Consider the following 25,129-nt stretch of genomic DNA (forward strand, 5'->3'; position numbering starts at 1 on the left):
CCATCTGGTGGAGTATAACTATTTGGGTGTTAGTTTAAACATAATTTTAAACTTTAGACTCAGCCAGGCTTGGTTGCAGCCACCTCCTAGGTTCCTATCTGTGGGCACCCTTTCTGCCCTCTTTTCTTCTGCTCTGAAATGTCAAGTCTAAGTGGAGGAAGGTGAGAATCAGTGAGAAGCAGGAGAGGGAAGGCAGGAGGCCTGTTTGTGTGCCCCACGGACACTTGCAGAAGAGGGAGACAGTACATGGGTCAATAGCTACAACACAGCCAGACACAGAAGGCACACCGTCAAACGGTCATAGAGTGAGAGATGGAAAGATGGAATGGAATGGAGCGACCCCTGGACAGGTGGACAGACAGATGAATGGCTGGCCAAGGTCATGGACAGATGGATAGATGGTAAAAGCTGAATCTAACAGATAGAGAATTGTTTTTCTGAGCAGAACCTACAAGAGTCTGCAAATTTCCGGCATCTATTGTCCCAATGCAAGAAGGTGCTCTCAGAGGTTTAAACAACATCATAACTCAGGGCATTGGTCACTGGGACCAAATAGGACTTCATCGATAGTTTGGAGGCCCCTGCTGCACCCACCTGTTCTCTGTGTCCCTTCATAGGATGACACCCCGTGCTGAGCACCGCCTTTTCTGGGCTGTTCTGCGCTGCTCTCCTGGCTGCCACCACTCGGGGCATTGTTGCCACCTGTCCTCGGGGCCCCTCCTCCGTCCACGTCTTCAATGTTGCCGCCACTGTGCTGGCGGGCATTGCAATCCTTCCGCATCCTGCGGGAGGGAGAAGTCCTTTGAGGATTCTCAGCAACACACTTCCAATCCCCTTAAGTACACCACCATGGCCTTGCCTAAATCGGGATCGAAGAGCGTGCTCTCCAGGTGAGTAGCCCACCTGGCATGCTGGTGGGAAGAGGGGCTGTTGTTCCCAAACCTCAGCATCTAATAAATGAACAGACTGCACCAGGATGAATGGGCTTCAGTCTCAACCTTCCATAAGAACACTTAGCACTGAGGCTCGATGGGGAGCTCTGTCGTCTTCAGGCAAAACTTCTTAGAATTCATCCCAACTGATTACTACATCCAGGTAAGAAGAGAAATGTGTGCTGGGGATGTTCTTCCAGTTCTTGCTAACAGATGTGGAATGGTTACTGCTAAAGACTGATAACCTTGGCAGCTCTGCAAGAACTCAGCCTGTGCCGATGTGGGGGAAAGAGATTCTCATCCGTATGAGATTTTCCATGGATTCATAATCTGAGACTGCTTGCTGAAACAAATGATCTGTTCGATGCCACTTGGGGGTAGCAGTTTTAATCATATGAGAAAATGGTGGCTGACAGTGAAATCTGAACCAGGAGTACAGAGCTCCCTGCATCCCCCACGCCTTCCCCCAGCATCTGGACAGAGGCATTTGTTGTAAAAACTTACCTTACCCACTTGGTCCAGAACCAGGTCCTAATTCTGTCCAAAGTGATGGGTCCACCCCAGACGTTCTTCAGCTGCCTGTGTGTCCCTAGGTAGGATGTGGTTAGTGGGGAGACATACATGGGGTACCCCAGGGGCTGATCGCAGGAGGAGTTAATCAAGTTCCGCAGGACCTGCTTATTGTTCTGGATACTGCCGCGCTCTGGATTGCGGTTGCGAAGAAATATAAGCTCCTGCTGCTGCCCGGCCCAAAGTCCTCGGACACATTCTTTGTTAACCTGCAGGTCAGAGAGGGAATGGGAAGAAAGGCAGAAGGCCTGTGTTTTCCAGTCTATTGGTTTTTTCTTTTTCTTTTTTTTTTGAGATGGAGTTTCGCTCTTGTTGCCGAGGCTGGAGTGCAATGGAGCAATCTCAGCTCACTGCAACCTCCGCCTCCCGGATTCAAGCAATTCTCTTGCCTCAGCCTCCCGAGTAGCTGGAATTACAGGCATGTGCCAACACACTTGGCTAATTTTGTATTTTTTAGTAGAGACGGGGTTTCTCCGTGTTGGTCAGGCTGGTCTCGAACTCCTGACCTCAGGTGATCCACACGCCTCGGCCAATCTATTGGTTTTTAACTACAATGAGAGAGCAGGACTCTGGGACTGAATATCTGTGACTACAAAACTTTGGTGTAAAGCTCTTTTCACAGTTAAGCCAGAAGAGCCATCCTGCAAGACGGATATGATGCCATCTTCATGGGGAAACTGAGAGAGAATGCAGAGAAAGTAGTTTTTGTTTTCACTTAGTGATTTGAAGCTATATGAAAAGAGGAGCCATTGGGAATAAGGCCTTCGGATCCAGGAATGGTTTATGAGAGAAAGGTGTGGGTTCTAGAGAATAAAAAGTCTTTACAAATAAGCTATATCCTGACTCTCACCTACATGTGTGTCTACTGGGTCTTCTTGGCAAAGTCTGTGTCTGTGTGCTGGCTCTGTGAGGTGGAGGGTGATCCTGCCAGGGGAACGCAGCACCCAGCCTGGCGCCATGCCCTGCCCCACTTGCCGGCCAGCGCTCCTTCCAGAACATCCCTCTGAACAGAGGATGCTGGCACAGAGACTCCTGTGTCAGTGCCCCCTGCCCACCACCATTCTATTTCTTCTCAGATAGAGAGACACGAGCCAACAGGGGACCCAGAAAGCGTGGCCGCCATACCTTGATCACCTTGAAGCTCAGGAAGCTTCTGTGGAGCATGATGACCTTGTACTCGTCGGCGCCCTCGTCCACCACGTGCCGCAGGGTGAGCAGCTCTTCCTTGTTGGACAGCACTGCGCCCCGCCAGGCCGGGTCACCCTCGTGGCAGATGACCACCTTCTTCTCGAAGGACTCGATGGCCTCGTAGAGGACTGCTGGGTCTTCATACTCATCAGGGCAAGTGAACTGGTCCTGGTGGGAAGAAGTGTGGGTGTGGGCTGGGCAAGGACTAGAGGAACTCACCCCCGGGAAGCATGCAGATGGCAACTGGCCAGTGACCTCCAAAGCTAAGTCCTTTCCTCATCTTCCTCTCTCCTGTTCTTTTTCCAAATCCTGAGCTCGGCACAGAGGACACCTCTTTATCTCATTGCCCTAACCAATGGAATGTGCCTAGAAAAGAGCTTCATGGCTTAGGTTCCTCTGACCTTTAGATATAGTTTTAGATATAGGTTGGGCACTTTTGCCAAGTCATTGTCTCTGCACAATACCCGTCTTTCTTCTAGTGGAATATCACCACCTCCTAGCTGCTCTTGACGGCAAATCACCATTGGCTAAAGTCAAGAATATCTGGACGGCTTCAATGCTTAGTTACCTAAGTAATAAACCCACTTACAGTGCCGTGCAGAGAAAGGGACCATATTTTTAAAGGCCATTTTTTCCCCTAAAGTTTCAGGCTGATCCTTTTTCTTTTTTTTTCCCCGAGAGACAGGGTCTTGCACTGTCACCCAGGCTGGAGTGCAGTGGCGCAATCATAGATCACTGCAGCCTGAAACTCCCGGGCTCGAGCAATCCTCCCACCTTAACCTCCCGAGTAGCTGAGTGATAGTTTTTTAAAAAAAATAGGTTTGGCCAGGTGCAGTGGCTCACGCCTGTAATCCCAGCACTTTGGGAGGCTAAGGCGGGCAGATCACTTAAGGTCAGGAGTTCGAGATCAGCCTGACCAACATGGAGAAACCCCATTTCTACTACAAATACAAAATTAGCTGGGCATGGTGGCACATGCCTGTAATCCCAGCTACTTGGGAGGCTGAGGCAGGAGAATCGCTTGAACCCGGGAGGTGGAGGTTGTGGTGAGCCGAGATTGTGCCATTGCACCCCAGCCTGGGCAACAGGAGTGAAACTCCATGTCATAAATAAATAAATAAATAAATAAATAAATAAATAAATAAAATAAATAGGTTTTTACCTGGTGAAGTTTCAGGGACATCCTGATAGCTGGAGCTACAACTTTATGCAGTAGGTCCATGTCAGCAAATACCCACTCGTCACGTGCTGTAATTCTGAAGTCACCTTTGAAGAGGGCATGGAGGCCATACAGGAAAGAATCCAGGCTGCAAAACAAAGTCCTAACTACTATTAATTCAAATGGAACGAATTTCACAATCCTGTCATTGTGAGCAAAGTTTGAGTCTCCCATTTGTCTAAGAATTATCTTAACATTTAGGCTGATATAGCAAGAAAATGAAGATAACAGGACTCATCCCAGTGCACCTAGTGCCTACCCCTACAGCCCATGTTTGGGCCCTCATAAGTGCTAGTGTCATGGCGTGGGCATTGTCTTCAGTCATTTTAGGAGCCACCAAAGTACTTGATCGCTGAATGTGACACTAGGATTCCAGGTCAGAACTGGCCTCACGTGTCCACTCAAAGTTAGAGTGCTAAAACACAGTTTCATCTACCCCAATGAAACCCCAGAGACAACCAGCTCCCCAGAGATGATGATGCTAACTGTGGAGTAATGCAGGAGACTTTCTTCTTCTTCTTTGCATTTCTGTGTATCATTTTGGGGCTATGTCATTGGATTCAACCACAATATGGAGAGAGGAAATAAAACTAAATGAAATGTTAAATGGGTCATTTAGGTTCTCAGAGAACATGCATTTCCCAATCCCACCATTTTTTTTTAATGATGAGAGGAAGAGGCAGAAGAGTGAGGCTTAAGAGGAAAGATTAAGCAACTTCAACAAAGTCTCAGGATACAAAATCAATGTGCAAAAATCACAAGCATTCATATACACCAATAATAGAGAGCCAAATAATGAGTGAACTCCCATTCACAATTGCTACAAAGAGAATAAAATACCTAGGAATACAACTTACAAGAGATGTGAAGGACCTCTTCAAGGAGAACTACAAACCACTGCTCAAGGAAATAAGAGAGGACACAAACAAATGGAAAAACATTCCATGCTCATGGATAGGAGAATCAATATTGTGAAAATGGCCATACTGCCCAAAGTAATTTATAGATTCAATGCTATCCCCATCAAGCTACCACTGACTTTCTTCACAGAATTAGAAAAAAATATTTTAATTTCATATGGAACCAGAAAAGAGACTGTATAGCCAATACAATCCTAAGCAAAAAGAACAAAGCTGGAGGCATCACGCTACCTGACTTCAAACTATACTACAAGGCTACAGTAACCAAAACAGCATGGTACTGGTACCAAAACAGATACATAGACCAATGGAACAGAACAGAGGCCTCAGAAATAATGCCACACATTTACAACCATCTGATCTTTGACAAACCTGACAAAAACAAGCAATGGGGAAAGGATTCCCTATTTAATAAATGGTATTGGGAAAACTGGCTAGCCATATGCACAAAACTGAAACTGGACCCCTTCCTTACACCTTATACCAAAATTAATTCAAGATGGATTAAAGACTTAAATGTTAGACCTAAAACCATAAAAATCTTAGAAGAAAACCTAGGCAATACCATTCAGGACATAGGCATGGGCAAAGACTTCATGACTAAAACAGCAAAAACAATGGCAACAAAACCCAAAATTGACAAATGGGATCTAATTAAACCAAAGAGCTTCTGCACAGCAAAAGAAACTACCATCAGAGTGAACAGGCAACCTACAGAATGGGAGAAAATTTTTGCAATCTATCTATCTGACAAAGGGCTAATATCCAGAATCTACAAGGAACTTAAACAAATTTATAAGAAAAAAACAAATAACCCCATCAAAAAGTGGGCAAAGGATATGAACAGATACTTCTCAAAAGAAGACATTTATGCGGCCAACAAACATATGAAAAACAGCTCATCATCACTGGTCATCAGAGAAATGCAAATCAAAACCACAATTAGATACCATTTCACACCAGTTAGAATGGCAATCATTAAAAAGTCAGGAAACAACAGATGCTGGAGAGGATATGGAGAAATACGGACGCTTTTACACTGTTAGTGGGAGTTTAAATTAGTTCAACCATCGTGGAAGACAGTGTGGCGATTCCTCAAGGATCTAGAACCAGAAATACCATTTGACCCAGCCATCCCATTACTGGGTATATACCCAAAGGATTATAAATCATTCCACTATAAAGACACATGCACACGTATGTTTACTGCAGCACTATTCACAATAGCAAAGACTTGGAACCAACCCAAATGCCCATCAATGATAGACTGGATAAAGAAAATGTGGCACATATACACCATGGAATACTATGAAGCCATAAAAAAGGATGAGTTCATGTCCTTTGCAGGGACATGGATGAAGCTGGAAACCATCATTCTCAACAAACTAACACAGGAACAGAAAACCAAACACTGCGTGTTCTCACTCGTAAGTGGGAGCTGAACAACGAGAACACATGGACACAGGGAGGGGAACATCACACACTGGGGCCTGTTGGAGGGTTGGGGGGCTAAAGGAGGGATAGCATTAGGAGAAATACCTAATGTAGATGACGGATTGATGGGTGCAGCAAACCACCATGGTACGTGTATACCTGCACGTTCTGCACATGTATCCCAGAACTTAAAGTATAATTAAAAAAAAAAGAATTCAATTCCACTGTCTTTCATATTTGGCCAACACTCAATTATATAAAAATTACAGCTCCACACACTTATGTATTTTTTTAAAAAAGAGGGATCTTTCAAGATTATCCGGGTGTTCAGGTTCCTAGGTTTTTCCTGCCTTGCTTCCATTTCCCACATGTCACTGAGTGTTGCCAGGATGGAGAACAGGGGTATCACCCAAGGGAAATCTCTCAGAGCCTGGGGCCTTTAAATTTTGGATGAACCTGGGGAGGAGGTTTGGGAAAGCAACTCATCCTGCATTCCTAGGAGAGGAAGAACAGTTTCTCCTTTTTTTTTTTTTTGCTTTGTTTTCTTTCTATAAATATTCTCTATCGCGGCCACCTCTTACAACCCTGGCCTCTCACATCCCCAAGAGGTAGTTACGAGGCAAGTACAAGAAACAGCGTCCCTGACAGGGCCGGCCTGGGACAGGATGAACAGGGCATGTGTGTGAAGGGAGTCTCTGAGGACGGCTGCTCCTAAGGATTTAATGAGTTGGCTCACTGAGCAAGGCTTCTGATTCAACACAGCACATTAGACCTGCACATCAGGGAAATAGTTCCACTGATTGCTATTTTAGCATTTCAACGTGAAATGTACCACTATCATTAATATCTAGGACTCCCTTGAGAAAGAGGCCGCCGAGGCTTCACGGCTTCAGAGCAGACTGCGGGAAACGGGAACAGCCAGGGGCTGGTCAGGTGGGGTTTGGGGTGCTGTGGCCTAGAGGAGCCTGGAATCTTCCAGAAAAGGATCCAAGAAGCTATCAAAAGCTTTCTGGGGCCATGAGCTTTAGCAACTGCCTAGGAGGCACCAAGAAGGCTGTTTTACAACAGCAGAGTCAGGCTGCAGGTAGGCCGATGCCGAGAGTGGAGGCTTCTAAACATGAATAATGACCGCTACCTGCTCTCAATAGAAAACATTTGGAAATGCTCACAGCATCAGATAGGAGAGCTAAGTGCTAAAATGAGAAAGCTAACTCCTGAAAAATGGGTGGGATTTATTCAGGAAAGGATTTGGAGGGGCATGATACTTGCTCAGAATGGCCTTGCATATGCATAAGAGAAAAAGCTTTCTCCAGATGTAGAGATGGGGATAGTGGAAAAGGAAGATTAACACCCAGATACCCAGAGCAACATCCACAGACAAAAGAGAAGAGCCAGGAATTGCAGGCATCAGCCTAGTGTTTGCCCAGCTGCGTGTGCCCGGCAGCCGTCAAGTGCTCACTCACCAGCAGGAGAAAGGCAGCCTCCACAGGAGCCTAAGAGGCTTGAGTTCCATTGAAGGCCACCAACAATGGATATTTCCCCTGTCATTTCTATTTTCAGAGAAAATGAGACATTGTGGTGCTTCAGGCTATTCCATTATTGAAATGATTCTCAATGTAGAAAACAAACTCTGAGAATTCCACTAGATCGGGGAAATTATCCACAGCACCTTAGAGATCAAGGCATCCTAAAAGGAAGGTGTTTCATTACCTGGCTTTTTTCCCCCTGAGAGAATGAAGAGGGGAAGGTGGTGAGCTGTGACAAGCCAAGCGGGGGTGGCGGGCAGCAGAGGTCCGCAGGACACCTGCAGCGCATTTCTGTTTTGGAGCTTCACAGGGCTATGTCTTTTCAAAGCTCTATTGAGAAATGACAGGCTCCCACCCTCAGGCCAACAGCTGGAGCTGGGCTTTTATTACTGGGAAATAGTGTTGCATCTGAGTCATTCAAGGTTGGCCTTCCTGGGGACTAAAACAGCCCCCACTCGCACGCCTGTGGAGGATGTCAGTGAAGCAGGTCATCTTATCATAGTCGGTCAGCTGGGAAGTCAGTGGCGTGGGATTACACAGGGGCAGAGAGGGCAGGCAGGGCCCTGAAAAAACTCGGCACATGTGCAATCATGTGTTAGGGGAGCAGGTCCACACATAGAAGACCAAAGACTATATGGCAATGAGATAACCTGGCACCAGCTTCCATGGCACCATGGAAGTGCTAAATACTGTCATAAATAAAAACAGCATTAGAAAAATGTCACGCTTTCTGATGACGATGAGGAGCTAACACTTGAGGACATTTCCTTTTTAACTGAAAAAAGCTGGAGTGTATTGCGTAGGCTGTAACACTGCGCTACTCGGCACAGAATGAATCCATCACTTGCTGTCCTTCTGGTTCCTCACCCACTTCCTATGACATAGCTGATGGCTGTGCGTGTAGAGGGGAGGCTGGGGCCTCAGTGCAAAGCACAATTGTTTACAACCTTCCTGGAAATGGCTGTTCTCTGGCTGGAGGCTGGGGCCATTTCCACGATGCCCAGGACAGCCCCCACCACAAAGAACCATACAGCTCAAAATGTCTACAGTGCCGCTGCTGAGAAACCCTGCTTTTTCAGAGAGACAGAGTAGCAGTGGAGGAGAAGGGCTCCAAGTATTGGACAATGGGGTCCTTATCCTAAGTCTTAATGAACCTTGGGATGCAGAGAGAAACAGCTCTAACGTGGGGATAGTTTCTGCAGGACTCACAGGGGGATCTCCAGCACAATGACTGATTTGTTTAGTTAATTTCCGAACAGGCCTGTACATACTATGTTATTTACAGATTAGCGTTGTGAAGCGCCTTCTGCTGCCACGCACTGCCATAAATGGAATGCTTGTAGAACATATGTAAACAATTAAGTGTGATTTGCAGGCCGGGTGTCCCATGTTTACTGATTAGTAACAGAAATACTCAGAGTGTGTGTGCCCATCTACCTTAGTCACTGTCCCAGGCTCAGATAGCATCTCCACCTTGGGTACTGCAGCAAGCTCTCTTCATGTGTGCCTTATTCCTCTCTGTGGAACCCAGCAACCATACACTGGTTTCACAGTCAATCCCATGCTCCTGACCACACTCTCCTGCTGCAGTTCCCCAAACAAAAACAATGATCCAAAGGCATGTACAGTCGCACATGCCTGTAGTCTCAGCGACGTGGAAGGCTGATGTGGGGAGTTCAAGGATGTAGTGCATTCTGACAGCACCTGCGAGTAGCCGTTGTACTCCAGCTTGGCAACTAGATGACTAGCACCATCTCTGAGCAACTAAAAGTGAAACAGAAGGAGACACCTTCCATTTGTATGGTGACTTGTGGGTCACTAAGCGCTTTCCATTCCATAGGCTCCTCTCATTCTCACGGATGCATGATGTAATTATTACAACCCTTTCATATGAGAAGAAACAGGCCAGAAAAAGTGGAGAAAGACAGTAAGATGGGTGGGAGCAAATACTCAGTATCTGATGCCACACTGAAGAAGCACAGGAGAAAACCCACAGCTGCTTCCAGGCCACCTACCTCTCTAGCAAACATGGAGTTGCTTTTATAATGCGTAACTGGAGTCATCTTCTTCTTTTTTTATTTATTTTTTTGAGACGGAGTCTCTCTCTGTTGCCCAGGCTGGAGTGCCGTGGCGTGATCTCATCTCACTGCAACCTCCACCTCCCAGGTTCAAATGATTCTCGCACCTCAGCCTCCCGAGTAGCTGGGATTACAGGCACCTGCCACCATGCCCGGCTAATTTTTTTTGTATTTTTAGTAGAGACGGGGTTTCACCATGTTGGCCAGGCTAGTCTTGAAATCCTGACCTCAAGAGATCCACCCGCCTCAGCCTCCCTGAGCAGTTGGGATTACAGGCACCTGCCACCATGCCCGGCTATTTTTTTTTTTTTTGTATTTTTAGTAGAGACAGGGTTTCACCACATTGGCCAGGCTAGTCTCAAACTCCTGACCTCAAGAGATCCACCCACCTCAGCCTCCCAAAGTGCTGAGATTACAGGCGTGAGCCACCGTGCAGGCCTTCTCAGCTGTGTGAGAATGAACTCATCCCTTTAAAGGCTTCAGTTGAGCCACAATACTGAAAGCACTGTGAGTATAGTTCTTGAACTCACCCCCATCTCACCCTCCTGATTGGTGTGTACACTCTGCACAGACCCTGAATTGAGTGTATTAATACTGCTTTCATGAACTCTTTATCCAAGAAGTTACTCCATTGGCTCTAAAATCAAGACAACCTCTGGTTGGGATCCCAGCTCTCTCCTACCTGGTAAAGAACATTCAGAAAGAACACTCGGTAAAGAACACCTGATGTCCCCCAAATAGCTCCAAGGTGCTTCACTTCCTCTAGAGTTCAGGTGCTGCACTGAGAAGTGGCATATGGACCTACAGGGTTGGAGGGATGGGAGCCAGGAGCTCCAAACTGAAGCTTAAATCTTGGTTCTGATACTTGTCTCTTGCCCTCATTATCATCAATTTCTTTCTGTGTTCACTCATAAGATCAATTACTGCCAGGCATATTTAGAGGCTTGGTGAGGGTCTTGCTAGGAATTTCTTTCCATGGGGGACCCAGTGTACAAGTGGGTTCTGCAGACAATGGGTGCCTGTTGGTGAGGGGATGGGACAATTCCAAATACACCCCAGTGTCCAGTGTTCACCTTGTCCTATGGGATCAAGCCTGTGTCTTCAATGACACAGTGGATGTGTCCAAGTAAGCTAGGCACGGAGGGTGCACAGTGGCAGCAACTCCTATGGGAAAAGCACTGGGCTGGCAGGAAAGGGCAAGATGCCATCCCAGGGTTGAAGCATCCCTGAGGTCAGGCCACCCAGAGCATCAGAGCCATGACGCCTGTAGCAGGCGCTGTCAGCAGCTCTCAGCATCACAACCTAGCACAGGACAGGTCCACAAGGAAGCGTGCATAGGTGAGAAGGTGGATGCCCTGGAGCAGCTGGGCCACCCCAGGGAAGTGTCCATGCAGAGCTGGGGGGAGTGTGGTGCGTTCCTGCAGAGCAGATGGAGATTAACTGCTGGGAGATGTTGTGGACAGCGGGACAGTGTGGCCAGTAGGAGCGAGGACTCTGGAGTCTGGGCATGACTCTATGGTGAGACTCGCACAAATCACTTCTCTGTGTTTCAGAAATCCCAGCTGCAAAATCGAGCCAATAATACCTATCTCATCATCTCTCATGCCTTCAGAGAAGACGAAATGCATTAACTCTCCTAACTTGCATTAGCACTCTGCCCAGTACCTAGTGGGCACCGCTGTAAGTGTTCACTGATACTGTTATTGTTATTTTCACCCCTGAACTAGTATATTTCAGCAATCAATATCCAGGCCACCTTGGCTTCAGATATAAACTAAGCACATTTGAATTGCAGGATCTCATATAATCACTGGAAATAAATTATGTTGGCTAAAGGATTTCAGTGATATTGGTGATATTGCTTCAAATAAATCGTAAGTGTGAAATAATAATTAACAAAAGAGAAATAACTAAAATGCAAAATTTAATTAAAAATATATTTGTAAAGTATGTTTGACCTCATGATGTTTTAACAGCAATAGTTCTCTGCTCGGAGGCTCCACATCAAGCGGATCAACTACTATTGTCTGGTGCAAAATCCTTCATAAGCCCGGCCTGATGACCAGGGTTGGGCTGGCTGTAGAAGAATCAATCACTCGGCAGCTTGTTGAAAATCACAGATTTCCAAATCCAAGATCTAGAGAGTCCATGTCACTGGTTTGTGATGGAGCTTGGGGTCTGTATTCTGATCAAGCTCCCTCTGTGATTCTGAGGTTTGGACTCACGGGACCAGAGAACCTGGGGTCTCCTAAAGATGGCAAGACGTTTCAGAGAAGCAGGAGCTGGAACCTGGAGGAGAGCCCATACGCCAGGCCCAGGTGGGAGGGGCCTTGCCACACTGCATTAGAATTTAAGGTCCCAGAAACTTCTGCTCCTTTGTAGGCTATCATTTTTTTCCCCTATGCTTTAGACTTACATATTTTTCTCATGTTCCAAGATTGTGATTTTAGCTTGATAATGTGATTTTAATCTCCTAGGTCAGATATTGCATCCTGTTTACTTTATTTATCAGATTCTGATTTCTGAGTTTCCTTAGTCTGGCAAGTGGACCTTAATTTCCCTTTACAAGATGACCCACTGTGACATGACAGCTGGCCCCCGTGCGGGCCTCATCTCCAGTGGAAGCTCAGGAGGAGAAGTTGAGATGATGTCTTGGATTTCTGAAGAGAATATTTCCTCAGCACGCTGTGGGTGGGAGGAGTGGGTAGATGGTAGATGGAGTGACCTCAGACCACAACAGTGACCTCCTGCAACAAGGCAGCTTGGCAGAGCACACTTCGGTCTGGCTTGTTTCCCTATCACTTTTCAAGATCAAATTTGCCTTAAATTTTCTATCCTCTTGGAAGCTTACTCTACTCTGAGTCAGTAACTTTTCTTTTACAAACAAACCTGTTGCTTCTATAAAATGCAGCCATCTTCTCCTAACCTCGAAGGATGGAGCATCAGCTAGAATCCGCCTCATCACCTTTCATGTATTTGAAGACAGTAATCAAACCATCTCATACTCTGTGGTCAGTGAAACTATTTTGACTTCCTACTAAAACATCCCATTATATCTAGATGGCTTTCTTCAGTGGGAGACACAGTTTTCCAAGAAGGTATGTCTCAAACCTTAAATCTAAAAAATATAAGTGTCTTCTTGTCACATCCATATGAACCCATTCCATCTCCATAACATATCAACATTTTATTTAAAGACAATTTATATAAAGGTAGTCTTTTGCTCACTTACATTTGGCATCTCATTTAAGATGAATTTCAATGTACTCATCCTCCCTAATTTTGCATGCATATGTTTTTCTTTCTTGAGGACTATCCATCAAATCTATGTCAGTTTTGTAAAGTCAAGACATTTCCCCCAACAAATTGGTCAAGTGAAGCGTATCTTTAAGACCTACCTGGAGAGTCAGTGTTCACCATCACCTGATGTGCTTTAGCACTAACTATGTAACAATGACTTGTTGGGTCTCCTACAGTACACCTAAGGACATACTCCCCATTTTAAAGTTATACAACCATACAGCACATATGCAAACACACAATTATGAGCCATTCTTACTTTGCACATGAATATAATCATACTAAAAGATTAGCAAATTGAATCCATCATTGTATAAAAACAGTAATATATCATGACCAAGTAGAGCTTATTTTGGAATTGTAAGCATGTTTCAACATGAGGAAGTCTACTAATGTAATACAACATTAATCTATTAAAGAAGAATAATATCATCCGAATTATGCCCCCCAATTCTATACAAATTCAACATCCTTTCTTGATAAAGCTTTAGCAAGCTAGGAAAAGAAGGAAACTCCCTGACTTCATAACAGTGGTTTCATAGAAACCTAAACCAAACCCCATTTTAAAAATTAATTTTAATTTTAAGTTCCGTGGTACATGTGCAGGATGTGCACATGTTCTGGAGAAAAGAATGCTGCACAGAGAGGCCAAGAAGAATCTGAGCAGACTGGCCTTGCTGGTTTTAGGTAATGCCCTTTTTGTCCAATCACATTTCTGCACAGCTGTCCAAGCTTTAATCATGGACAACCAATGACGCTCCATAAAAAGCCCAAAGGACACAGTTCCGGGAGCTTCTAGAGAGCTGAACATGTGCAGATAGATAGGAAGGTGAAGAAGAATTCATCCACCTGCCTGGAGAGTGGCACACCCCAACTTCACAGGGATGGAAGCTCCTGTGCTCAAGACCCTTCCAGACCTGGCCCTATGCATCTCTTCATCTGGCTGTTTATTTGTATCCTTTAAAATATCCTTCATAATAAACTAGTAAACGTGTTTCCCTGGATTCTGTGAACTGCTCTAGCAAATTCATTGACCCCAAAGAGGGAATTGTGGGACCCCTCATGTAGAAGCCAGTCAGAAGTTCAGGTGGCCCAGACTTGTGGGCCTCAACCTTCAACCTGTGGGTTCTGACACCATCTCTGGTTAGTGTCAGAAGTGAACTGGAGGACACCCAGCTAGTGTGCAGAGCTGCTTGCTTGCAGGAAGAAATCCCACATATATTGGGGCCACAGAAGTCTTCTGTGTTGATGACTGTTGTTTTTGTGTGAGAAGAGAGGAAAAACATGGTTTGAGAGTTTCTCCCTAAACAGTATCTATAAAAATTATGTGTAAAATTTGAGCTCTGTAGACTATTTTTTTCAAGTCAAACTATTTATGGCACCCTAGCAGATTCAATAGAAATCCCAGCTGTTGGTTGAAGAGCAGTGGGGCCCTGCCAGGCTCCAACCTCCCCTCCCACTGCATCCTCCACCCCAATCCCCAGGCATATCCAACTAGGTCAGAACTTCATGACTTCAGACCATGGGCTTAGGGTGGGATGTAAAAGAAGTTGTCTTTTGTAAGTGAAAAAACTGAAAGGAAAGCATCTTGGAGGATCTTTCTATGTGGTGGAACCTCTCGGTGAAGTGAACCAGTCCCAAATAGTCAAGTGTTTCCCTAGAATACTGAGAGAATTCTCCCCAGAGTTACCTCATCACCATGTCTGCAGCAAGTAGAGTTGACATTGAGTATGAGAAACTATCTGAAACAAAGGAAATCCCATCAAAACAAACTTTAAAAAAGCAGCTGGTAAGCATGGTGTTTAATTAAAGAAAAAGAAATAAAGCAGACCAAACAAGAAACGCCTGGATCAGGAATATCGGAACAAGTTACACAAAGAACAAGACTGAAAAAGCTTTTGAAAATGCCTTAGATATGAACTGAAATAATATTTGCAACTTGAAGTTTATAAAACATTTCAAATTGATCCAACAAAAGAGCTTATTTTAATCATCTTCCCAGGTGCTACGAATATCTCAAGAGTCATTTTGTGATTTCAAGTGCAAGATCCTATGAAGCCCTTCTCAAACACTGTTCTCTGCTTACAGTTTAATAAGGAGCCCGATCTTAGGGGCCACATCATAATGTTTTATGAAGCCCACAGAGGAGTCATCTGTTAGACCTGCGGCAATCATCAAACTTAGTCCCAGATGGCCACAAAGAGAATGCCCTGAGTCCAGTGTGAGACTGAGTCAGGTAAGAGGACAGGGAGAGACCAGAGGCCAGCCAGCTCCTCCCCAGGAGATTGGCCTAAAATAGGCATTAACATGAGACTTTAAGGGTCAGAGTTTTGGTATTTCTCACCTGTAAAAACGATCATGAAATTCTGAGACGTGGGAGTTGAAAGAGTAGTTGATATCACAAATCCTAACTACCCTCGGTTCTTACTTGTCCCTCTTGGTGACTCCAGGCTACTGCCTCCAGAGGAAAATGAAAAGCGCTGCCAGCCACACACTTTACCCTTTATCAATTCACAACTCTTACTTGATGATACCTCCCAACAACTTGCCACCAGTGTAGACTCACAGCTGCCCCTTTTAAGAAGGACATTTGGAAACACAGTCAACAAGGCTCCCTGGGCTTGGTTACCTGACAGCCCAGAACTGTGACAGTTGCTAAACAAATAGACAGGTGGGTTTTGCCCTTAACAAGCTTACAATCCCACCTAACGTCACAAAACTCACTCAAGTCAATATCAAAAGAACCTCTTTTGTAGAACACCATCAATAATATAATATAGACACAATGAAGCAAGTCCAAGTAGAAACAATCCCAGACGGGCAGAGGCTAAGTAGAGGCCCCCTTTCTTCTCTAAGCTCCCTAGGTTTGTGTTCTCAACCTTGGCTGCCCACTGACATCACCTGGGAGCTTTTGAAACTTGGGATGTGTGGTCCCACCCGCAGAGGTGCTGATGGAATTGATTAAATATCCTGGGAATCAGGATATTTGAAAGCCTGACAGGAGGTTTTAATGTGCACGTGGGGTTGAGAACCACTCATCAAGGTGATTCCACTTTGTGGGCAGACAGAGTTCAGCACCACAGCCCACAGTGCTAAAAAAGGGGACATCTGTGCAATGGCCACTGATTTGGGTGATTTGAAGCTGACTGATGAAATTTTAAGAGCAGTTTGGCATGAGTACTGTTTCTTTGGTGGACAACATCGCCTGAGTGACACAGGGTGCCAAAGAGCCAGCAGAGTTTGATTTTGTTTCTGTTCTTTAAAAAGACAGATGTGAGCTATTTGCCCACTGAGGGGAGAGACCCAGTAGAGAAAGGGTTTGAAAAACAGAAGGGGCATCCAATTCATCAAAGCTCCAAGGAGACGGGGTGAAGTAGGGTCTGGACTAGAGCTCAGATGTGAGGATTTTCTTTTATGAAGACAATTAGGGGAAAGGCACCTAACACTGAGCAGCAACTCTGTTAGGTACTGGGCTAGGCACTTCATAGGCATGATTTCATTGAATCTTCCCAGCAAATCTGCAAGGACCTCTGTAACACAGAAGGTCCTATATCCAGAATCCCTGGGTCTTGACTATTCCATGTGAATGATATTTCCAAATTGAATACTCCAAAAGAGCAGTGATCAAAAAAAATGTTCATGTAGGCCCAACATAATTTATTATGAAAAGAACTATCTGAAAGTAGTATAATAAGTCCAGCTTCAAAATAAAGAAAATGATTGACAAAATCTGTCAAACATGTGAAAGTGGGTGCCTGTACCTAAGAGATTCCAACTTCTCCCCCCAGGTACCTGATGGCCATATTGTGAGCGGCTGTTCCCAGAGCTCTCCTCCCCAGGGTGCACAGGGCGAAGGACAGAGTCACCAAGGGAGAGTCCTCGTCACTGTCCAGGGTCGTTGAAGGCTGCAAGAGCAAGAAGTTAACTCAGCTTTCACACAGGTTCCAATATGTACCAACACACAGGCATAAATGTAGAGTGACATTGGCTTTGTAAGTCAGCCACGTGGTCATCCAGTCCCCTCTAAGATGACCCCACAGACAGGGAATGCTCAGCTTCCTGAAGCAGTTTCTCCTGTGGTTGGACACGGAAAAAAAAATAAAAGTGGAAAAGTTATTTTAGGAGAGAAAAGGGCCTACAACGTGGGCTGATGATCTCCTTTTCTGGGATTTGAAATATGGCACTTCAGGTCATAAAGATGGGCAGTGATTACAGTCAAATGGGTGCCCACCTTAACACTCTCCAATGCAAAGGAGAGGCATGGTCTAGCAGGGAGAGAAAAAGAACTTGGATCCAATGTGAAGGAGAGTCCTCTGTTCTCCCTAAAAGAAGGAGCCCTGTGGGTTGACTGCTAGACTGTAAGTCCACAATCAACAACCAAATTAAAGGAATCTTTTAGCTCGGGCATGGTGGCTCATAACTGTAATCCCAGCAATTTGGGAAGCCAAGGTGTGAGGATCACTTGAGCCCAGGAGTTCAAGACCATCCTGGGCAACATAGCAAAACCCCATCTCCATAAAATTTTTTAAAAAAATTAGCCAGGTGGCCGGGCGCGGTGGCTCACGCCTGTAATCTGAGCACTTTGGGGGGCCGAGGCGGACAGATCACCTGAGGTCAGGAGCTTGAGACCAGCCTGGCCAACATGGCAAAACCCTGTCTCTACTAAAAATACAAAAATTAGCCAGGCATGGTGGTGTGCACCTCCAGCTACCCAGGAGGCTGAGGCAGGAGAGTCGCTGGAACCCGGGGGGCAGAGGCTGCAGTGAGCCGAGATTGCATCACTGCACTCTAGCCTGAGCAACAGAGCAAGACTCTGTCTCAAAAATAAATAAATAAATATAATAAATTAGCCAGGCATTGTGGCATGTGCTTCTAGTCCCAGCTACTAGGGAGGTTAGGACAGGAGGATCACTTGATCCTAGAAGTTTGAGGCTGCAATAAGCTATGATCATTCTGCTGCACTCCAGCCTAAGGAGAGTGAGACTCTGTTTCTTAAAAAGATTGTCCAAAGTCAGCTTTAAAAAAAAAAGGGAGGGAGAGTGGGGAGATGCAGAGGAAATTTAAAGTCAAAATATCTTTTGCAAGGAAAATAAAATAATTCCATGAACCATCTGAGGAATGGACAGAGCCATCATGGAGCTATAGCCGACAACATCAATCAATTCTTTGAATATCTCAACTGCTTAAAGAGGCCTGGCATGAGTTAAGATTATTATCACACCTTCTTTGTGGTTGGTCTGGAGAAAGCAGTTTCTGCCACCTGCTTCTTCTCCCACCTGTTTTTAATCACCCATAAGAAACTCACAGACCTTGGCTAGTGTCGTGGTTTGGTTTACTCTTTCTAGGACGTGCCACAGACTGCATCAGCTGCTGAGGAAGTTGTTTCTAACTTGTACCCACATTTTCCAACAACAACCCATGGACTCAGCTTTTCAAATACTAAGAAGCAAAGTAAACCTGCTCCCTTCATTTGCTCCCTCCCCCTTCTCCTCCTCCCCTGCCCCTTTCTCCTCTTTTTGTAAACTGTCATAATTCTTGATTATATTTCTAAGAGGCAGGATTCACTTCCAGAAGTGTTCTCAGCACATACGCAATAACAGCACAGACACACAAAATAATGATGACAGAAGTTAAGTTGGACCATCTGATTGCTAAATAGAATTTTCATGTCCATGATTCAATATGTTCAGTAAATCCCCCTGATTTCAGCACAGACACACTTGGTAGGGAAATCCCAAAATGTAATTTTAAACGAAGAAGCTTCAAATGTTTAAGTTATAATAGAGGCTTAAAACTTCGCTGGCCCTGAGCACTGCATAAAGGGATCTATATCTTTAAGTGTCGTTCATTGGAGACATGGTATATTGATTCTCCTATTTAATTTTGCTTACCTTCAATAAACATCTATCCAAATAGTGCTTTTTTTCTATCCTCTATGTTAAAAGTCTACCATAGAATATAAGAAAGAGATGGACATGACAATGTTCTTTATTTATTAAACTTACATTCCATGCCTCAGCCCCCACCTCCCTGACATACCTCTTGTCTTTTCCGTGCACAGTGTTGAATCCATTCTAGATAAACATTGCAGAAGCTAGCTCGTGTGATCCCCTGGAGACACGGGACGTAGTCATCATCAATGTTAATGTTGAACATTGCAAGGTCACGCTCAATGTAATGCCACTTGGCAAAGGGCTGCAGGGACTTCAGAAGTGATTCATTTTTGATCCAGGAGAGGAGTTTGGGAGACGTTACCATATAGTATATTATACTCTGCAGAGAAAAAGCAAGATTTTGAGCCCTCACAGCTATTCTAAAGCCAGGAAGATTTTATTTATTAATTTAATCTTAGAAAGTAAATAAACCTCAGGAAAGTAAGAGGCATGAAATCCCTACACGTGGTATCATTTGTATGTTCTGCTGGGTGTAATGCACAGAACTCATTCGAGACATTCTAAAATCTTTTTTTTTTGAGACGGAGTCTTGCTGTGTCACCCAGGCTGGAGTGCAGTGGTTCGATCTCAGCTCACTGCAAGCTCCATCTCCCAGGTTCACGCCATTCTCCTGCCTCAGCCTCCCAAGTAGCTGGGACTACAGGCGCCCGCCACTACGCCCAGCTAATTTTTTCTATTTTAGTGGAGACAGGGTTTCACCATGTTAGCCAGGATGGTCTCGATCTCCTGACCTCGTGATCTGCCCGCCTCGGCCTCCCAAAGTGCTGGGATTACAGGCGTGAGCCACCATGCCTGGCCTAAAACGTCCTCTCTTAAGGGTTATCTTCAACCTCAGGAAAGCAAGAGACATGAAATCCCTACATGTAGTATCACTTGTATTTTCTGCTGGGTGTAATGCACAGAACTCATTTGAGACATTTCTAAAATGTCCTCTCTTAAGGGTTATCTTAGGGAAGAGGAAAGTGAGAAGAACGTAATGCTAACAGAATGTAATGGAACAGAATTTGTATGATGAGGAAGAATGACAGTCAGCCCCATCCTTTCTGAGAAAAGCACACAAAAGCACCCTTTGCTGGGGTTGCTGTAGGCTTTGGTGGTTCCTAGGCTAGGTTGATTCAGCTGAAAGAGATTGGGGTAGACCTGCCTCCAGAGACCTAGCCAATGAGTATTTAATGAACTAAAATAACAGGGTTTTCAGTTTGTTTGTTTGTTTGTTTTTTGAGACAGCAGTGTCTCTCTCTGATGCCCAGGCTGAAGTGCAGTGGCACAGTCATGGCTCACTGAAGCCTTGAACTCCTGGGCTCAAGCGATCCTCCTGCCTCAGCCTCTAGAGTAACTAGGGCTACAGGTGCAAGCCACCATTTCCGGCTAGTATTTTAGTTTTTTTTTTTTTTTTTTTTTTTTGTAGAGACAGGATCTTGTTGCCCAGTCTGGTCTTGAACTCCTGGGCTCAAGCATCCTCCTGCCTCAGCCTCCCAAAGTGCGAGGATTACAGGGGTGATCCACTGTGCCCAGCCAAAACAACACAGTTCTTATGGAAAGCATTGACAATGTGAAATTGTTGTAACCTTCACACACTTAATCCTGAGTGCCCAGACAGTGGACATCTGTGATACGTTCACAAGTAACCCATGTTTCCTTCTTAATCAGACACTGTACTTATGAGTCCCACTTGGGGAAAATGCCTCCCCTGGGCTTGAGTATTATGAGTAACAGCTTTGTGGAAAGCCATTTTGTAGTTTTTGAATAAATTCCTCCATCAAAAAGGCTAGCACCTGGCCTCAAGAAATAGAAATGGGACAGAGGAAATGAAAATCCAAGCCTGATAGGCTTGGATCAGGGTGTGCTGCTGCGGAGTCCCTGCCAGCGTGCACCACAGTTCCATTATAACAGAAAAATGCAGGTGGTGCTCCAGGCTATTGAGGCTGAGGGGCACCCCTGGAATGAGGCTGCACATCTCACTGTGAAATCATGAGGGGCTGGAGGGCTCACAGTGTTTGATGCAAGGAGGCAGGGATGTGTGCTCCTGTTAGAAACAAACGCTTAATTGATGCTCTTCTCTGTTTATAAAAACATATTCTTTTTAAGTGAGAAAGCAGAAAACGAATATTGGGTGGACGGAAACAAAGTCTTCAGTGACTGACGCTTGTAAGTGGAGTGGGCTGAGAAACCCTTTTCTAGGGGAGCCCCCACCTTCCCTCTCTGGCTCTTCCCTCCCTCTGGCTGGGAAATAAAACCCAGAGCTCAAGGCCTCAGTTTACTTGGGTATCTGGTTTCAAGGTTTTTTTTTTAGGACTTTAGCAGGTGAAGAGACAGTCTGTGATTTCCACTAAACAACTGCAAATGCATGACTTAGGCTCTCTGCTGTGAGGACTGAGGACAGCCTGGACTTTGGGGAGGTTCCTCTGTGGTTCATGGCTGATGCTCTTCCTTCTTTTGGGCACACCTTCTATTACTCTCCACAGTCTACCTGTCCCAAAAATGAGGAAGTGGAAAAATGAAATCTGCAGACAATAACTAGAATTCAGTAGTGTGCCTGTTCTCCCATCCTCTGTAACACCCCACCATAACCATCCTGGCCTCAGGAAAGCCCTTCGATATAAGGAGGAAGCAAGAGAGGGAGTGATGGAGAAAGAGGTCAAGGAAGCTGAAGGCAGAGGCGGGAAAGAAAGACATGCTAATGATGCCCACGTTGCATGGCTGTTCTGAGGTTTAGAATGAGACAATGTATATGAGGAACTCAGCACATGGCCTGGCCCATTGATATGTGTATATGTGGAAAAACAGTCATGTCTTTGACATCTGTGACTTACCTACCCAGCAAGCAGGATGAGCGTGGGACTCAGAGGGGAGGCAGGCAGTGGCAGCAGTAGCAGCAGCCCAGGAGAGGTTGAGGCAGAGGGGCGAGGGAACAGGGATGGCATTAGGGGACAGGAGAACCGTTGTGTCTGTGGTGGTCACCAGAGTGCACATCTGATATTCACAAATAGAAACTTTGAATCTGGAGGGTTTTCTCTTGTCTCCTTGCTGGCTGGATCATTTAAAGACAGTTTAAGTCGTCGGCCCAAAGTTGCAAGCAAAAGAGAGTAACGATGCCCATGTCCACGAGCACCGCTTCTCAGCTGAGCGTTACAAAGGGAAGAAAGAAATTTGGTCTCTCTAAACATCTAGCTCTAGTGAACATCTGGTCTAGTTTTTCTGCAACATGGCCTAATCACATACCAGATAGGAATAACAAACAAAGACTGAAAGACAAAAGTTTACGTTTTCATTCATTGCTAGGGAGGAATTAAAACAACCCCACAACCGATGAAGTCAGAATAGTCAATGAGGACTTTGAATCCCAGAGGTTAACACTTCCTCCTCTCCGTCTGGCAAAACCCTGCAGTGCTGACTTCAGAACAGAACCCAGCTTGATGCTCAGTTTTCTAAATCACAGCACCGACACTTCTCACTGGGAGAAAACAGAACCACCCCAAATGCTTGCAAGTCATACCCTATCTCCATTTAATTTAGGCAGAACTTCTGTCACGGAGACACAGTCAATGAACACTGTAAAATCCTTCAGAATCTGTCAGGATGAAGTGGATACAACACTAAGTAAAACATAAATCGGGGCAGTGACAATGAATTGATGGGGTAAACCTAGACTGTGCTGAAAGCAGGACCCCTCCTGAATAAATTCACGATATCTGGCTCTTCCAGCAGGGATTCTCCTGGTTCCTCATTTTAATTGTAGATCAGCATATTCTTTCAGACAACTCATTCTAGGAAGGGGGGCCTGGCAGGCAGGCCAACCTGTCGGGTTGTTTGCGCCTCATTCTGTAAGGCCAGTGATAAGCGTGTCTCCTTTCTAAAAGAGCTGCCCAGAAACAATGACAGCAGGAGAGCCAGGCCCACACAGAAAGCAGCAGATTCCTTGACGGCTAAGCGGGTTTTGAACACTAGTCATTTGAAGAGAGATGGAGGAGACACGAGGGAAAACCTCAAGTCGCCAGGAAGGAAATGATTTCAAATATATTCATACAGGGTGGGGGAACTGACCCCGTTTATTAGGAGATTTCAAAAAATTCCTTTTGTAGTAAAGGAATTATTTCAAATTTGTCTTCCTTTTCAATTTGCCTTTCCAGTAAGAAAATAATAAACAGAATGAAATCAAACTCTTGAAACTTTAAGTCATTCAGAGCTACAAAGGCAACTTTGTTCACCTAGCAACCATGCCAAAGAAGAAAATCATCTTTTTTTTTTAACCCCAAAATGCTGTTTCTTCTGTTCTAATAGGCAGTTAGCCCTCCTGAAATTTCCCTTAACTAGCTGCACCGGGGAATGAGTGCAGGTTCCGAGCCACCCCTTGCTGAAGGGCAGAAAAGCACTGAGTGCTGTATTTGGAGGCAACCTCGCAGGATAGGCCTGGCAGTACCAATGTGAATTAAACACGGGGGCACCGTGTTTTTGGGCATCTGCCCAAAAATCTGAGCCCCATCCTGAGTGCTGACTTGGGAGTTAAGAACATTCTTGTTTCTGTGGGGCACAATTACGTCTGTAGTAGCTCCAAAGCCTACTTGTATATCAAATCACTTAGGAAACTGATTAAACAATATAAGTCCTTGGGTCCCGGGAGGTGGAGGTTGCAGTGAGCCAAGATCACACCACTGCACTCCAGCCTGGGCAACAGAGTGAGACTCTTTCTCAAAAAAAGAAAAAAAAGTCCTTGGGTCCCACCCCAGGCCCATGGAATTCGAATGTGTGGGTAGGACATGGGAATGTGTAGTTAACTAGCTTGCAGGGGAGGAGGGGAGTCTGCTCCAGGTTTGCCCTGGCTCTGGCTTGTGAGAGGCGCCATGCTAGGTAGCACACCCATGCCCTGCCTGCCTCTCCTAGCCCACCTGCAACTCCCATTTTGCCTTCACTCTCCTTTCTTAAAAAACAGAGTGGAGGGCATGGTTTCCTCACAAGCCAGCTATTACCCGGCAGGTTCTGGGGGAGTCTTCCTGAGCCCTTTTCCATTTGCACATGATCCTGGATTTGTCAAATGGCAAATTGTCATCTTAGAAATCATCTAGGGGACTGGGAGGCACATTTCCAGCAGTTAGGAAAAAAGAAAGGTGAGTATCAACTACCAGTCCAAGGAAAGAAGGCATCAAAAAGCTTGTCCAATCATGGAACCTCCAAGGCCTCTGTAAAAGCCAACAGGGTTAGGCCAGGGAGGATGGACCCAGACAGGGCATCTCACTCTCATCCCTCCTCCCTTCTCTCCCACTTACGGTGATCTGCTGGCCCCATGGTGATGGGTTGGGCCTGTCCACGTGTCTGGCTCATGGAAAGGCAGGGATGTGGCTCAGTATTGAACCCCAGTCCCACTACTCATGCCTGCAGCAGGCCACCAGACCCTTGACTGAATTAGGATCTCTTCTGTCCAGACTGTATGGCCCAGACTCCAAATCCATGTTCCCCAGAACCTTTGTCCATTCAGTACAAAAAAACAAATTGGGCCATGCAATTAACAGGTCATCAAGCAGAGCTCTGAGGACCCAAAGAGGACTCAGTTTTGGCTTCTCTGTTTAGCGAATTGCCATAGAGTGAAGTAGGAAAGTTTGCAGAGCAAGGGGAGAGGAATGCTGGGCATGGCCCTGGGCAGTCAGCTGGTGAGGAAGAGCTGTTGAGACTGAGGTTGGAAGAGAAGCTGCGGGCATGTGGAAGGGAGAGGAGAGTCCCTGCAGGAGGAGCAAGCAGTGTGCAAGCATGTGGGGCAGGGAGCACAGGTAGTGTGTGTACACAAAACAGTGAGAGATGGGGGAAGGGGAGTGGGAAACACAGCCAGTGGCAATATTGGAGGTCTCTGGGTAGCAGATGAAAGAGTCTAGCCTAATTCTTTCTTTTTCTTTTTTTTTTTTTTTTTGGGACAGAGTCTCGCTCTGTTGCCCAGGCTGGAGTGCAGTGGTGCGATCTTGGCTCACTGCAACTTCCGCCTCCCTGGTTCAAGTGATTCTCCTGCCTCAGCCTCCCGA

General features: G+C 45.6%; 1 protein-coding gene across 3 annotated transcripts in view; it reads right to left on the reverse strand.

Annotated features, from left to right (window-relative positions):
* Positions 1-25,129, reverse strand: part of PCNX2 (pecanex 2) — a 344,391-nt gene that overhangs the window by 14,201 nt on the left and 305,061 nt on the right. For 2 of the 3 annotated variants that reach the window (XM_063707871.1, XM_055372884.2), the window contains exons 27-32: positions 19,207-19,440; positions 16,960-17,072; positions 3,853-4,012; positions 2,628-2,858; positions 1,437-1,711; positions 595-782 (exon numbers count right to left, since the gene is read on the reverse strand). In XM_063707871.1, coding sequence (XP_063563941.1) covers positions 595-782; positions 1,437-1,711; positions 2,628-2,858; positions 3,853-4,012; positions 16,960-17,072; positions 19,207-19,440 — 1,201 coding nt within the window. The remainder of the gene's footprint in view (positions 1-594; positions 783-1,436; positions 1,712-2,627; positions 2,859-3,852; positions 4,013-16,959; positions 17,073-19,206; positions 19,441-25,129) is intronic. The other variant, XM_004028606.5, reaches the window with a different exon arrangement.

The sequence above is a fragment of the Gorilla gorilla genome, chromosome 1, assembly GCF_029281585.2.
Source record: "Gorilla gorilla gorilla isolate KB3781 chromosome 1, NHGRI_mGorGor1-v2.1_pri, whole genome shotgun sequence".
NCBI lineage: Eukaryota > Metazoa > Chordata > Mammalia > Primates > Hominidae > Gorilla > Gorilla gorilla.